General features: G+C 41.1%; 1 protein-coding gene across 13 annotated transcripts in view; it reads right to left on the bottom strand.

The window, feature by feature from the left end:
- The window catches only part of DMD (dystrophin), a 2,185,421-nt gene that overhangs the window by 44,340 nt on the left and 2,124,896 nt on the right, over nucleotides 1-16,185 (bottom strand). For 10 of the 13 annotated variants that reach the window (XM_078064107.1, XM_078064109.1, XM_078064106.1 and 7 more), the window contains 3 exons: nucleotides 14,914-14,979; nucleotides 13,739-13,804; nucleotides 10,892-11,050 (listed from right to left, as the gene is read on the bottom strand). The exons of 2 other annotated variants lie outside the window; for them this stretch is intronic. In XM_078064107.1, the coding sequence (XP_077920233.1) occupies nucleotides 10,892-11,050; nucleotides 13,739-13,804; nucleotides 14,914-14,979 (291 nt within the window). The remainder of the gene's footprint in view (nucleotides 1-10,891; nucleotides 11,051-13,738; nucleotides 13,805-14,913; nucleotides 14,980-16,185) is intronic. One more of the 13 variants, XM_078064110.1, reaches the window with a different exon arrangement.

The following is a 16,185-nucleotide window of genomic DNA, read 5'->3' as shown; positions in this document are numbered from 1 at the left end:
TATCTATGCAGATACTTCTCAATACTTTTAGATGATGAATTTTAATAAGAGCCTAAAAATAAGCCCAGAAAATAGATGTTTTCATCCTAGTGGAAAATGATTGAACCACCTCAACAGGTGTAATAAGAGATCCCAGGCAAGAACAAAAACATAAGAAATGAGAAAAACAATGGAAGCCAGCTAAAAATCAACCAAAAAAAAAAATCCATCTGGGAACAGGAAAATTCCAGAGTGCATCCATCCATTCATTTAATCAACATATATTTGTACACTCAGCACTACACAGATTTATGAGACACTGTCCTTCACCCTTCTAGAGCTCACCTTCTAGTGTGTAGGGATACTGCCCAGTGCCACCATGGTGACGACCTTTACCCTAATGCCAAAGGACTGGGAATTATGCTCCTTGCTAAAGTGAAAAATAAAGGTTATTTTGATCTTTGAAACAATCACTTTGATTCACTAGGAAATTATAGGAAAAGGATCATAGGGACTTACTTATGACTTGTAGTTAGCAGTCAGAGTGGTACTATAAGTAACCCAGAATTGGGAGATTCCAAAAAAAAAAAAAAAAAAAGGGTCAACTTTAATTTTTAAGGAAGTTTTAAAAAAAAGGAAAAAGAAGGATGAGTTGAGTCATGTGCAGAAGCCATCCACTTACCTAAGTAATACACAGCAGGAAACCATTTCTAAGTGGGCATACCCAATTACAGTAACTACACCACGAGGTCCTTCGTCTTCTTTCCATGTATATTTTCTTCCTAGGAGGTCCCTAACCTCTCCCTAGGCCTCCACCTCCTCTAAGCCCATCCTCCTCCACACCCCCACACCCATTATTCCTCCATCCAGACTTCTCTTATACACTTCAGACTCGTCTTTTCAAATGTCTCCTGCATGGATCCATTAGCCATGGTGTCCATGAACTGGAACTTGCTAAGCCACACAGATATACTGATCATTTATCCTCCCCCATTTCAGTGCCAGAAAAGGAATCTGCTTCCTCAAGTAGCATTCCACAGGACCATGGAGTAGCTACACATCTTTTTAAATTTATACCCTAATCTGTTGTTGAGATGAACGCTATATCTGCATTCCTATTAGAAGATATAAAGAGGAAGAAATATCTTCCCATGAATTTATAATATACTTTTATCTATCTATCTATCTATCTCACAATCCAGGAGATGCCTCAAGTTACAACTGGCCTTTGCATAAACTGTTTTAAAAAAAAAATTCAACAGTAAAGGTGATAGAAGTCAAAGTGGCTATCTTTGGTGGACATCTTTCAAAATTCAATCAGTTAATAATTCCATATATCAAATTAATTTTGTCAAGTTATTGGTGGAAGTTCTTCTTTGTAGTTTGATTAGAAAGCCAGGGTTACTCACTGGGTTGTTCTATAAATACAGTAGAAAGATTTTTCTATGGCCATGAGAGATGACTTAATACCTATCTTTGGATCTTCCAGACTAAATCATTTTGGTTTCTGCATTTATAGGGCTTCACTGCTAGAGCAAATCAAAAATAACTACTGTGAGAAAAATCCAGGCTTCATCTGCAGAGACACCTGTTATAGCTACTTCCTCTGATGTCCCCCAAAAGACAAGAGCTAGGCTTCTCACCAACCACAAGAGAGAGCCAACTGTGCTGTCTCCTTGCCTGGTTTTCAAAATTTAGCACAGATTTGAATTTCCTACCAAAAGCAAAGTGTGTGCTATAGAACATTACAGTTGGGCTAAGGTCAAGTATGTGTAAGCAACATTGGGTTAAACCAAGCTAATCCTGTTACTTTACTTCTAGACTCCGCAATGTAAAGGTGAATTAATTATGACCTTCCAAAACAAGTGTTTCCAGAGCTTATCTGTCCTTGGAATTACTTTTTTTTTTTTTTTAAGAGTATCTTAGAGGTATTCTACAGAACATATTTTAGGCAACAATGACCTTCTTCCATGGAGGAATATCATCATTTCTTTGGCCTTTAATGTTAAGCTTACAGCAATTATCAAAGGCACTAGAAGCAATCACATAAAATTTTCTTCAGTCTCTGTTATAAAAAGGACACTAGCCAATGATCCCATCAAGTGTTAACACTGTTTAAGAGTCCTGGACCGCCCGAGTTTGAATCTAAGCCCCATTCCTTGCCAGCTATATGACCTGTCCTTCATCCTTGGTGCCACGGGGTCTTTACTTGGGAGACAACTTCTCCTTCATAGGGTCACTGTAAGGATTAGATAAGATCTTATATGTACTCACAACAGTTCTTGTCCATAGCAAGGACATGGTGCTTAAATGACAGCTTTTTTTTTTTTTTGTGTTACTATTTAGAGCCAGGAAAACGGTGTTTCCTTAGGAAGGTGCATGCTTCTCTCATCCAGCATTCAGAGATCAACAAATCATGTTTCCTCTTATCCCACTGGCAGCAGGGAAGCTGGGACCAAATCTGAATCTCAATTACATCAACTCTGCTAATCCCTACTATGTTCACTGATTTACTGTTCAGACTGTGGGAATCTCATCGCTATGCATTTTTTCAAGTCCTTTTTTGGAAAAGTGAATACATAGAATCATTATAGCAAATTGCCCCTTGAATCTCTTTGGACAAATAGAACTTGATGGCCCCTGCACCCAGTTCGTTTTCCCTATGCAATCAGTAGCTTTTCCTATATGTTCTATGGTTGTCTGGTTTGGTTTTGAATGATCATTTCCCCGTTCCCTAATTAAAAATTTTCCTATCATGCAAGTTCTCCCTCCTCCATCTTTCCCAGGCCCCATTCATTCAGTGACCTTCGCATTTCCCCATCTAGTCTTCACTTGCCTACGACACCCTTAGCTCAGAACCTGGCCATTTTTCAGTGAACTGTTTCCACGATCTTTCTAACAACCTCCACAGTTTTAGCTCCCTCTTCCCCTTCTCGAAAAACCTTCACCATTCAACTGCTTACAGGATAAAACCCAAACTACTTAACAGGACGTATAAAGCCCTTTGCACGGTGGTCTCCACCTACCGTCCCACTACTCTCTCATTCCCGTCATTCGTGCTCTGGCTGCACGTTACTCTCTGCCCCACCAGTCTGGGAGGCTCCTCCTCTCCCCTCCCTCAGTCTGGAAAAGTCCTGTTCGGTCTTTAGCTTCAACTCCCCTGGTGAAGGTCTCTCCAATCCCTCCGACAGAATTAATCCTTCACCTCTGTGCCCCCAGAGCGCTTGTAACAATGGGTTATAATTAGTTGTTTATCATTAGTTGCTTGGATTTTAATGCCTTCTCTTCAATTTTGAGCTCCGTGAAGGTAAGAACCAAGGCTTAGTCATCTTTGTAGTGCAGGCACTTTGAAAAACACATTATGCATTCACCATCTATCTACTGAATTGAACTGGAATTATATCCTTAGGCCTGGAAAAGTAACTAAAGAAAGTGAGGACCACAACCCGTTCTCCTCCAGCAGGATGGCACGGTAATGCAAGCCAAAAAGACGATAAGGGTCTTCATGAAGGATCTAAAAAGGGACATTGGATTCTAAGAGCTTCACCTTTAACCAGGCTGTCCAAGGGGAGGGCAGCGGTACCTGTAAATTCTAAATATTCTTGTCACCAGAAGGGTTCTCTGGTTTTTCTGATAGTCCTTCAATACTATGTAATTTCCTGCGCCAAGAATCTCAGCTCACCAGACAACAGTGTGATTTTTATTCTCATTTCCACGATTTCTGTTTGTGAGACAGAGGACCTGGAATGGAGCGCCAACTCCAGTCTCTCAAAAACATATATTCCCCATTTCAACAGATGAAGTATTTGTACTGAAACGCCATGCTGTTCCCCAAAAAGGTTTAAGGCAACATGAATACATTTAGTATAACAAGACAGTTATAAAGAGAATTAGGATCAAAGGAGAAATAAATTGTCCTTCTGGGTTATCCATCCCCTTCCATGAATTGGATAAGCTGAATTGGTCCCCTCAGGCTTTAATTTGATTAACTCTGGATGAACTGAAGGAAATTTCGTTACTGGACTGGTTAGCTGGAAACTGAGCCTCTGAATCACGGTGACTCCACCTTCCATGACCGAGTAGAGCGAAGTCGGCCGACTCCTGCCTACCTTATTAAATTCAATGTGTCTGGGGCGCCTGGGTGGCTCAGTTGGTTAAGCAACTGCCTTCGGCTCAGGTCATGATCCTGGAGTCCCGGGATCGAGTCCCGCATCGGGCTCCCTGCTCAGCGGGGAGTCTGCTTCTCCCTCTGACTTTCCCCCCTCTCATGCTCTCTATCTCATTCTCTCTCTCAAATAAATAAAATCTTTAAAAAAAAAATAAATAAATTCAATGTGTCTGCCCTTCAGCTTCTCTTCACAAAGCGTCTCTTCATATGGTGGCTTCCCTTGCCAAAACAGATCTTGTGTGTCTGATTTCTGAAGGAAAACTAGCTCCCTTTATCTAACTAAGCTCTGCAGCCCTTGGCTTTGGGGGTACATGTTGCCAAGTGACATGAAGGCCTAGTTTCATGAAATTCCTCACATCCTCCTCCTCTTTTCCCCCCCAATCCAACTTCAAAGAAATGGACAGACCAGCTAGGAAAATCCATCTCCACTAATTACAGGTGAGGTCGACAGGACCTTTGATGCTCCTTCCATCATGCTCCCTGCCCCCATTCCAAACCCTCAGCTCTTCCTCTATCACACTGTCTTCAGAGGTGGCCCTTCTCCCCTTCAGAGCCAAGTCTCCTCCTGTGCCCATAACCGCTCTCCCTCCTGCCTCTTCGGGACCAATGCTCCCATCAGCCCCAAGTTCTCCTCCCCTCTTTTTCTGGCATATTCCTCCAGCATGTAGAAGTTATTAGGGATCTTTAAGTAAAAAGGGAAGACCAGGGTGAACCCCACATGGTATTGTATGAAATAATCCCAACAAGCACAAATATATTTGCAAAGATTTAGTGTAGAGATTACTTATGAAAGGATACCTAAGAACCCAACACGGGTGGTAGCCTTTGGAGCTCGGAACGCTACATCCAGGGGAGAAGGCTGGAGAAGGACTCCTTTTTCTCTATGTGCCTTTTTGAACCATTTGGATTTCACTTAATGTGCATGACGGCCTATTTTTAGAAAGGTAATTAAATTGACATTGTAATGTTCAAATCTTCCAGAGTTCCACCAAGCCCAGTGTTCTCCTTCCGCCACACACTGCCTGGGTAGGTAAATTCACTCTCACAGTTTCAACTACTACTTGGGAGCTGGTGGCTCCTAGATCTAGTATCTCTGGAAGCTTCACAATTCCACTTCTGTCAGACATTTACCTGTGGGTGTGTCCCCAGGCTCTCAACTGAACCTCTCCCACACCCCATTCACCGGCTTCCAGCTACTCGACCCTTGAGGAAGGAGGTCTATAAACAGTGTAAACCTTACAAACTGATATTTGTTTTAAAAAGAGAGATGAAGAAGGGACCTGCTTCTCCTCTTCCTGAACTGTCAGTCCACGAGGCAAACCACCATCAGCTCGCCACGTGCCCTCCAGAACTGGGACTCGATCCCTCCCTCCCCAGATCCGTGGAACCACCACAGCACGCAGCTCTGCACCCCTGCCCAGAAATACCACTCACATTCAGCCTGTCGCCCCCATTTCTGTTGCCTGACTTGAGGCCCCAGTGATCTCTTTTGGGGGTTTCCATGCTACCTCCCAATTTGAATTCCTTCTTCCGGGATAGTTCTTTTCAAGGTCACCCCCCACACAGCTGCCCGAGCGATGGATGGAAGTGTAAATGTAACAGTACCGCCCCGGGCTTCTGCCCGAGTGGCTCCCTGTCCTAGGTGAGGTGGCACCACGCCCTTCCTGGCCCAGCCTTGCCCACTTGTCCGGCCTCATCTGCTCCCATTTCGTGTCTCGCCACAAAAGTAACACAGCTGTTTGCAGTTTCCCCCACGTTCCCTGCCGTTCCTCCCCCTGACACTTTCTGCTCCCCCTGCTGCTTGGAAGGCCCACTCCTGACCCCCTTCAGCGTCCCTTCGTCTTGGTTATAGTCTTACCAGCACTGCAGACTCGCACAAAGGCCTAAGGAAGGAGCACGAGTGAAGACCGCGGACACTGTGCAGAGAACCGGCAGCCCCCGGGGCCCAAGGTCATCCCATCATTTACAAGTAAAGCAACAGGATCATGATTTCCATCGAGCTCAGCTCTGTGGCGTAAGTAATCCATCTAGAATTTCTGGGAGTATAACATTTACAATCTGGCATAATACTGGAGGAATGAAAAGGAGCAAGGAAAACTCAAATTTAGACTACACTGTGTCCGGTCACTCAACAAGACCTATGAAAGGTACCAAGTAGGTACTAGGAATCCCCACAGTTCCCTGCTGTCATGTAACGTCTGCTGACAACTTTAATTCACTTCAGACTTCCCAGTGAATCCGGTTAGTATTTATGCTCCTTTTAGACTCGAGAACAATCTAATCAATTTGCTATGCAGGCAGCAGGATGACAATGAGTTTTGGTCTCTCACAAAGGCTACCTTTTCATTGCTAGGGTCACACCTAGAATTTCAGGGCAAGTCTTACTTCATTTAGACAGTGCAGAGAAAAATACGTTGGAATCTGACACTACTAATTTCAGTCAGGAGACTGCAGGCTTTTGAATCTGTGCAAGAAAAAAAGCCAACTCTGAGCTTGCAATGCTGAGGACACACAGTGGATCAAATTCTCAATATCCAACTGGTCTCCATTAAACGACGGTGAATCTGAATTATCTGCGGAGTGAGGACGAGACATTATGCAGAAGTGAAACGTTCAAGACTGTCTAAGTCACTAGTCACCCAAGCTTATGAGATGCTATTGAGAAAATTCAGAGTCAGATTTAGCTTTTGCTCAGAGCTTTCACTTTATATTTGTAGTATTAACCAACAACCAAGAGAATGCCAATGGGCGAGACATACACGGCCCAGGATTTGGAAAATGGGTGTTTAACCTTTTAAATGTCTGACAAAGCAATGCTTGGTTAATCAAGAAGTTTGGAGAAGGGAAGTATTTTGAAAAACAAGCAGAAGAACAGCTTTTAAAAGGCAACGCTTTATAAAAATTAGGCTTTAACAATAATTTTAGTCAAAAGGACATGTGTGAGTGCTATAATTAAAATAAATTCAGCTTCATTTCATGCATTCAGTTCTTTTTAAGACTTTATTTATTTATTTGACAGAGACAGAGACAGCGAGAGAGGGAACACAAGCAGGGGGAGTGGGAGAGAGAGAAGCAGGCTTCCCACTGGGCAGGGAGCCCGATGTGGGGCTTGATCCCAGGACCCTGGGATCATGACCTGAGCCGAAGGCAGACGCTTAACGACTGAGCCACCCAGGTGCCCCATTCAGTTTATTCAACAAATATTTATTGAATGCTATGTCCAACAACTGGGAGAAATGGAATCCTAAAGACCGAGGTAACACACCCCTGAGACACTTCAACATTAACCATTCTCTCTTTTTCAAGGGGAGGTGTTGTGAAGAAGAATAACAGAATTTAAGAACATATCTCCTCAGGAATGGGGATCTCCAAGCCTCTTTCCTTTGCTATCTGTCATTTGGAGGTAAGTCCTAACTACAGAATAAAGGAACACAAAATACACATAGATATGGTAAGTATATGTCCAAGGGACATGGGACAATCTCAATTTTAAATATCCATTCCCGGGGCACCTGGTGGCTCAGTAGGTTAAACGTCTGACTCTTGGTTTCAGCTCAGGTCATGATCTCAGGGTCATGGGATTGAGCCCCGTATGGGGCTCAGTGGGGAGTCTACTTGTCCCTCTCTCTCCCCCTCTGCCCCTCCCCCGGCTTGTGCCATGTGCACACGCATGCTCTCGCTCTCTCTCTCTCTCTCAAATAAATGAGAAATCTTTAAATATCCATTCCCGTTTTCTCTAAAAGTATGCTTGTATTAGTCTGATTATATGGCCCAGTTTGACTTAGGAAATACAGTCAGCTTGGCGGGCCCTGAGAGAGGGCATCTACTGAGCCCCTGGGTTCTCTCAGAGGAAGGACAGGAAAGGGTGAACTAAAGCCCCTTAAGCATCACTCAATTCAGGGATCATAAAGGCAAAGCTACGGCTCTGAAGCTCTTTGAGCGGAACTCTTAAGAGAGGACAGAGCAAAGGAAACCAGACAGTGTACTTTCGGGAGGGGAGCTCTGGAGAGACATTTCTTTGGAATTTGGTAGGAAGTGAAATGTGACAAAGTGGAGGAAGGAAGAAAGAAGCTCATCTTGACCTTTACTTGAAGGTCGGGAGGACTTACACAAAGACTTGCATCAACATCAGATCCTTCATTTCAGAGCTGTAAGGAGCCCTGGTGTCATTTTCTTTCTTTTTTTCTTTCTTTGACAGAATGAACCATCCCATTCTTGGGGAATGGTCTTGGATATCTTTCAGGAGAAAGTGGTTATCATTGTACCACAAGTACATGAACTGGTTTATTCATGTACAGCTTCAGGGCTCCTGGCTGGCTTAGTCTGAGGAGCATGCGACTCTTGATCTCAGGGTCATGGGTTTGAGCCCCACGGTGTGTGTAGAGATTACTTAAATAAAAAAAAAAAAACTTAAAGAATACTGCCTCAAGTCAAGGTACGTTCCAGGGAATATGCCACAATTCTATATAAATTCTGTTTACATAGAATGACTCTTTTTTATTCTCTGGTGCAAGGGTTGGCTATTTTGAGTCAGAAAATCTGAACCAGAAGTTGGTTCTGCCACTGGCTGATTGTGAAATCTGGGTCAAGCCCTTTGAACCTCTGTGAACCAGCATTTCTCCGTCCATCTTCTTGACAGAGCTTTAAGGGAGATTAAATGACCCAAAATACATTAAAGTGCTCTGGAAATGATGAAATGATAGTTATCAGTACTCTTTACCAACACCCTTTGGTCTGGTTGTCATGGTACAGAAGCAAAGTGTGCCAACAACACATAACAAAACTCTTACCCAATGACATGGAAAGATATATTGCATAATGGCAACAATCCTATTGTACAAAAATATTTTTATTCCTGGGTAACATCAAATTCTACTTATCATGCCAATCCCAACTTTTCCTTCTTATTTGACTCTGACCCCTAAAATAACTATAGATTTAACATAGATGGATACTAAGGAGGATCCTCAATAAAGGAGGGGGAAATGTTGTATCTACCATCATCTTCAGTGCCAGTCTTACAAATAAGGCCAAAAATAATGTTTCGTATTGCTTCCTGGACAGTACTCATGGGACAACCTTGCTGTATTCTTAAAGTGAGGTTTTTACCAAACATTTCCTGATTACCCCCTAAGTATTCACACTGTGCCAGGAACTCTAGGGGACCATTACGAGGATGAAGACACAGTCCTTGCCCCAAAGGCATTCACTGTCTTGTTAGAGAGAGGCAATGGGAATAACTACTAAAAAGGCAAACCAGTCAGGGAGTTCTCTGAGAAAGGTTCACATGACTCAGAGAATATAGGCAAAAGATCGATTACTTCCAAATGTCGGGATCTAACAGCGCTCTATGGAGAAGATTATTTTGAGGAAGGTCATGGTGGATGGGTAGGACTCCCTCATCAGATATGGAAGGGATGGGGGTTAGTGGGTAGGCTGAGAAGCAAGCTTGAGCTTGACCCAGAAAGTGGATGAGAGCAGGATGTATTCAGAAACAGCTGCTACAGCAACGTGGCTGGAACACAGGCACAAAGGAAGATAATGTTGTAAAAGGAAGTCAAGAGAAAATTCTGGAAGGTTTTAAGTGCTCAGCTGAAAAGCTGGATTTTTTTTTTTTTCTAGATGCAGAAATGCAAGGAAGGAAGAATGCCATGAAGGGTCTTGGTTCCGGAAAGATACACAATTCAGGTTGGTATGGAGGATTTATTGGAGGGGTGAGAAAGAGAGTAAAGAGAAGCCAACTGGATAAGAGCATGGCCACAGGTCAGGGGTTTTAAGAACTAGATGGAGGGCAGTGGCAGTAGAAAGCAATGGATGAATGGCAGTTTGCTTTTTCATCTTGAGGTGACCTACTCCCCCCCAGGGCACCAGTTCTCAGACACACTGCGCTGTCTAGATTCACAGGTCTTGGTGCCTTGGGCTAAAGCGAAGAGATAAAGGTTCTTAAGTCCCACAAATTTGAGCAACTGCTCCTTTAAAGACTTGCCTGGTGGCATTTGTCTAAAGAAGGCACAGTGAGGTAGAAGTGATCATACGTAAAAGCCTTTCTTAACCAAGAGACCTGTGATATAATAAATGTAACACAAAAGTCAATGTCCAATGATTTCTATTTTCCTGACACCACAGAGTACCCCCAGATTTTGACACCTGCGTCCTCTCTGCTGTCATTGTGAATCTTCTTCAGGCTTTTCACTTCTAGGGTTTCTATTTCTCCGTGAACAGCTTTTTCAGATGATGACTGACAACTGGAATGGTCTCACTAACCTGCTATGATGGTGAGCATTAATGATTTCCGTGTTTGAGGATGGAAAATAAGATGAATGAATTCGTTCCCAGATCCGACCAAGCCAACGAACCTACTTTCTTAAATGCTTTGAGATAGACAATATGGCCAAATATATGTACAAATCATATAATCGTGAAATTAAAGGACTTGCTTTGTTCTTAAATTCTATTCTCAAATACATAATCAAAGCCTCTGAAACACATGCAACAAATCAATCACCATCATTAGCATTAATTCCTCTCACCCCTAAATTAGGACTTCTTAATTATACTATCGCATTCATTTTCTTCTTGCAGGTAACAAAAAAGGAGAGAGAGAGAATCTGTAAATGGAGCTAAACAGATTATTGTAGAAAACAATTAGACACAGAATGACTAAGTGAAGATTCCTGGTGCTTTTCTATGTGCGCACGTGTATGCACTCTGCATACCAATGACAAAGCTAGAAAGAAAACTCACCTGTTTTCTTCCTCAAGATCTGCTAGGATTCTCTCTAGCTCCCCTCTTTCCTCACTCTCTAAGGAAATCAAGATCTGGGCAGGACTACGAGGCTGGCTCAGGGGGGAGTCCTGGTTCAAACTTTGGCAGTAATGCTGGATTAACAAATGTTCATCATCTCTGGAAAATAAAATCAAAGGTTTTGGTTTTTTCTCCCCCTTATTTTGCTTTGGGGGTCAGGGACTCAGGTGTGAATTTAAAAATAGAAACATTTGCTCTTAACCATTAATTAGACCCCTTTTCCTATTTCTAAAGACATTTTGAGACTTTTGAGCTTGTGATCTATGATCTTATTGGTGACAATTCAAAGTATTTCTTGCTCAAATTTTCAAATGAATTTGATTGGCCTATTTACATGGGCAAATGAGTAGCAGAATTACAGAAATACTGGGACTCTTATGTTGACTGTTCGACCAATAGTTAACAGATATTAAAAGACACAACAATGGCTCTATAATGCTCTTACTACCAAGCCTGTCAAGATAATCTGTTCACTAACCCACGCTCTTGTTGACAATGACCAGAAAAAACAACCCTGCAGCCTTTACAGTAATTAATATTTTTTTCAGGGGAGGACAATGTGACCACAAAGTGTTGCTTTGCTAATAAGCCAGTTTGAACTTACAAAAGCCATAGAGGCAAGATGGTAACAATAATGAAACTGGAGACAAATGATGGTTTCATTCAATTATTGTTCAGAGAGAAAAACAAAAACTAGAAGGAAAAAAAAAGCCACTGGGATGACTAATTAAAAGAAGACTGAGCATCTCATTCTTTAGAATAGCTTTTAAGGACTAATCTTCAGGAACAAAGAAGCAAAAGGCTTATATTTGGGGAGGCAGCTGCAATGTTTCCTTAAAACTAGGAACTCTCTAATACACAGGAGAAATTATTTTCTAAATGTATTGCTCCTAGCTCCTTAGAAGCCTGTGCACATCTAAGTTATAAGAACTTCATTCTGTTCTTAATGAGAGGCTAAAGCTCTTTGTTTCTTGTTAGATATGAGTAGGATGGTATGTTAATATTCCCCTCTCTAAGTCTTCTGAGTTGAAAAACAATTCATGTATTCAGGAAAAAATGACTTAAATGATTTTGGTCTGTCAAGCCAGGTAATTGGTTGAGAAGTGAAAAGTTGTCTAAAAATAATTATTGGGTGTTAAAAACCAACATTTAAGTGAAGTCAACCAATCCCCCAAACAACTTCCCCAGATCTGCCCCCAAAAGGTCATGGTAAAGTTTTACCATCTAATACGGAGTCAAAATGCATTTTATGTCCTCAGAATGAGCTAAAGCTAAATTTCATTTAACAATTGTAAAAAGATGTTTTACTACCTAATTTATTATCCCTCTTCCCAAATTCTGAAATTTTATTGCAAGAACTTCCTGTGTTTAATTACAACAGAGCTATAATTAAATTTCTCTTACTGTTCTCTCAGGCGGTCAGTCAATGGCAGCCATTATTATACAGATACAACTTGAAGTGATTTGAATGTGCTAGAGCTTCTAATCACCAAAAGTGGTGACACAAAGAAGCAAATCATTCAGGTTGTTTACGTTTGGTTGATTCTTTGGCCACATATTTTCCTGTCAAAGTATTTTATATACTAAACCTACTAATACTTATCCCCATAACTGAGAAAGAGAATGTACCACAGTTACTTTTGTTTGGGGAAAAGGTTGTTTTCGTTTTAAGTAACTCAGTCATATACAAACGACTGAGTGTCGACTTGATTCAACACTCACCTTGGCAGGTGATCACCTTTAGCTACCAGATGATTTGTTCTCATGTCTTCAATAACCAGCTATGTACACATGCCACTCGGATACTATTTCCCTCAGCCTAATCCTTACAAAGGCTCTTGCCTCATCGGAGTGTGATGCTGGGCTGCCACACCAACGACATGATAAATTTACCACTCATTCTTCCCTTTGCCTAGATTCTCCATGACAAAGTGGTGAGATACCCGTAACTTATCGAAGTAGAGACACTGCTGTGCTTTGACTAGATTTTTTTTCCCCTCTCTCTAAATTATCTATTCCGTTAGCAGATCCTTATCTTTTCCTACATATTAGCTTCTTAATCGGCTCCCTCCACCTCGGGCCCTTGGTTCATGGCACTGTTCCTCTGTGTTCCTCAATATGAACACTTCCCCAACTCAGTAAGAAAGCCACCCTTGCCCTGTTACCATTTCTGGCATTGCGCTCTCTCTTCCCTTCTATTTGACAGGCCTGGCTTATCAGCCCACTAGACAACTTCGACCTAAATTTGTACTTCCTCTTCTGAAACCCTTCACCAGATTGCCTCACCTGATTTAGCTAGCGAAGATGCTAAATCACAAAAATCTACTACTTCGGATCTCTGAAGGAAAATGCCCAACTAACCTACCAGATGGGAATACCAATGCAACCATACCAAGATTACATGTCCGCTCCCGGAGTGGAGAAAATACTACTTAGCCATCACTTTTAAAAATTAATATCCAACCCCTTTAAATATCTGGCAGGTTTGGTCAAAGATTAAGCATTTCGTATAATTTCCATATTTGAGCCTCTGCAACTTGTGATAATCCGGTATTAAATAAGGCCCACTGTTTTTGCTACTCTGGAATACCAGTAATGCCACATTTTGGATGAGCTCATTCCGTGTCAGGTGGTTAAGAGTCAAAGGAAAAAAAAGTCAACGAATGGCTCCTTGAAAGATCAAGTGAGTCTAATGCTAATTCCTATCTTCTGCACTACCCTACCTCTAAAGCCCTCAAAGCAATTTCATCGTCAGGAACATTTTGTAAAAAGAGACAGGATACTTACATGCTCTCATTAGGAGAGATGCTATCATTTAGATAAGATCCATTGCTGTTTTCCATTTCTGCTAGCCTGATAAAAAACGTAAAAGCTCATTAAAACTTATGTGATTTCTTAGAATCTATTCAAGACCTAATCGAACATTCCTGAAAACTAAAGGATAAATCATGTCAAGAAGAGAAAGGAATCCTTCCAATTAAAGAATGTGTGTGTTGCCCTAACCATCTGATGCAGCGAGTGGTTAGGAGCTTTACATTTATGCTATAAATTAGAAGGGAAGTTGTATTTGGTTGTTTTCTTCTTCTTCTTCTTCTTCACAAATTGATCTTGCTTTCACCGAGAGCAGGCCTTTGTTTTTACAAGAAAAGCTTCCCTACCAACAAATACACTGTACCTTCACTACCCCTTGTTTTTTAAAGACAATTAAAGCTTTCCCCTGATGACAGACTTATATAGCTAGTTAATGCTTCCCACGGTTGACAAACACGTTTAGCAGTTAGACTACTGATAAAGGATGGACTCATAGTAAGCTCTCTGAACAGTCTGCCACCAATTTTTACCTTCAAAAACCTCCTTCCCCTCAGACAATAATAAAATCTTCTTACCACTAAAAAATAAAAAAAGTTAACCAAACTCTCACAGACTTCTTTAACGAGCATAAGATCGCTTACAATTAGCAATTCGGTTTTTAGGCATAAAAATTCGCTGAAACACAAAGAAGGTGGGACAAAAAGTTGCACGGATTAGGAAAATTAATTATTCTTTTCTTTACAGCATCTGATGCTAAATAAGCACGCAAATAGAAAGCTAATGCTTTCATATGCTCTAGAGAACATAGTATCATTTCTTCACCCATGGATGGTTGGTCTAGCAGTTTTCTAAGAAGGTGAGATGATTTCTAAGCCAATTCTTTAAACGTGCTCCATATGCAAAACATAGCAAAGCTATCAGAAATGTTTAAAGGCCAGGATGAGGGGGAGATTGTTCTGGACTAATGCTCTTACTGGTGTTCAAAAACAGCATGCAGTGGAATGGCATGCAAGTTAGAGGGCAAGTGGATTAGTAGAAATCAGACAAGATTGGGGGGAAAAAGAAAAGGTTTGTTTCAAATGATTATAGGTTAGCTTTCCTTGGTTAGTTATTTCAATCAATATTTGCCTGGCATTCAACTAGTCTCATACCTGCTAGCATAATGTTCAATGCGTGAATGAGTATCATCGTGTGAAAGCTGAGGGGACGAGGCGGGCCTATAAGGCAGAAAATGTGATTAGTCACAGATACCATCCATTAATGGAGAAAAAAAAACCCACCACACAGTCATGTTATATATATGGCCTAAAATGCTTTTCTTCTAATGCTGTGGATAATGTACACATTTGGTTGTTCCTATATCTTAGATATATCATCAATTATTTTAAATCCAAGTTTGAGAGGTAATTTCTCATACTTCTCATTTTTTTTCCCAAAGCCATCAAAAGAGATCAAAATCTTCTCTGGAATGTTTCAATTATAGAAGGGTGGACGATCTCTTTGTGACATTTTTTCCTCCTACCTTGTCATTTCTCACATCCTATAGTTCTGAGACTATGTTGGCACTAGGTGGTTAAAAATTTTAAGTAGTTTCCCCCCACCACGCCATTTATTAGCTGCCTTCTTACTGAATGGAAACTGTACTTTTGCTTAGTACGTTTACAGTCAACGATTTTAATTCCCAGGAGGCCAGGCCAGGATCTGTTAAGATCCCACACATCAGGATATCTTGGTCTGTGCTGTTTTGTAAGGAAGTAACATATCCACCAATTTAGTACAATTTAGTAGCAGGACCATATTACTACTTCACAAAATAAAACTGAATGACCCACAATGATACTGTGATGTTTTAAAAAAAAGAACGACTAAATCCAATAAAATGTCACAATATCTGCAGTATTTCTTAGTAGGGATACTGTGTGCTAACATACAGAGAAGAAAACTAGAGGGGAGCATTAGCATGAATAGCCCATATGCTTTTGGGGTGTAAAACCCTACTTTATTTTTTTTAAGCTCCAGAGACTAAGAAATTTGGTAAGGTTAATATTTTCCCTACCCTTTTGTATCTGATCTATTAATTACCCTTGAAGTTTTTATGGTATCTTTTGGATTAACCTTAGGAAAAAAAATCCATCTGTTCTGAAAACCAGTTTGGACTTGTGCTTTTCGGTCGTAAATGGAGTAAGACAAAAGTTCTCTTCCATTTCTGTCCTGACACAGAAAGCCCGTACATAAAGGCATGGATCCAAAAGTCCCCAGTAACCTATTCAGTGAGGACTGGTTTAGCCCAGCGTCCAAACAGCATTAATGGATGTGGTCAAAACACTAAGAAGAATACATTTGTTTTTACTTATATGGAAAAAAAAAACATGTAGTTATCTAGGCTTACCTAGGAAATAAGCTAGAAATCCCTATTTCTTAAA

The sequence above is a fragment of the Halichoerus grypus genome, chromosome X (assembly GCF_964656455.1).
Source record: "Halichoerus grypus chromosome X, mHalGry1.hap1.1, whole genome shotgun sequence".
NCBI classification, from domain to species: domain Eukaryota; kingdom Metazoa; phylum Chordata; class Mammalia; order Carnivora; family Phocidae; genus Halichoerus; species Halichoerus grypus.
Note: the sequence above shows the minus strand (reverse complement) of the source record. Positions and strands in the feature narration are given on the sequence as shown.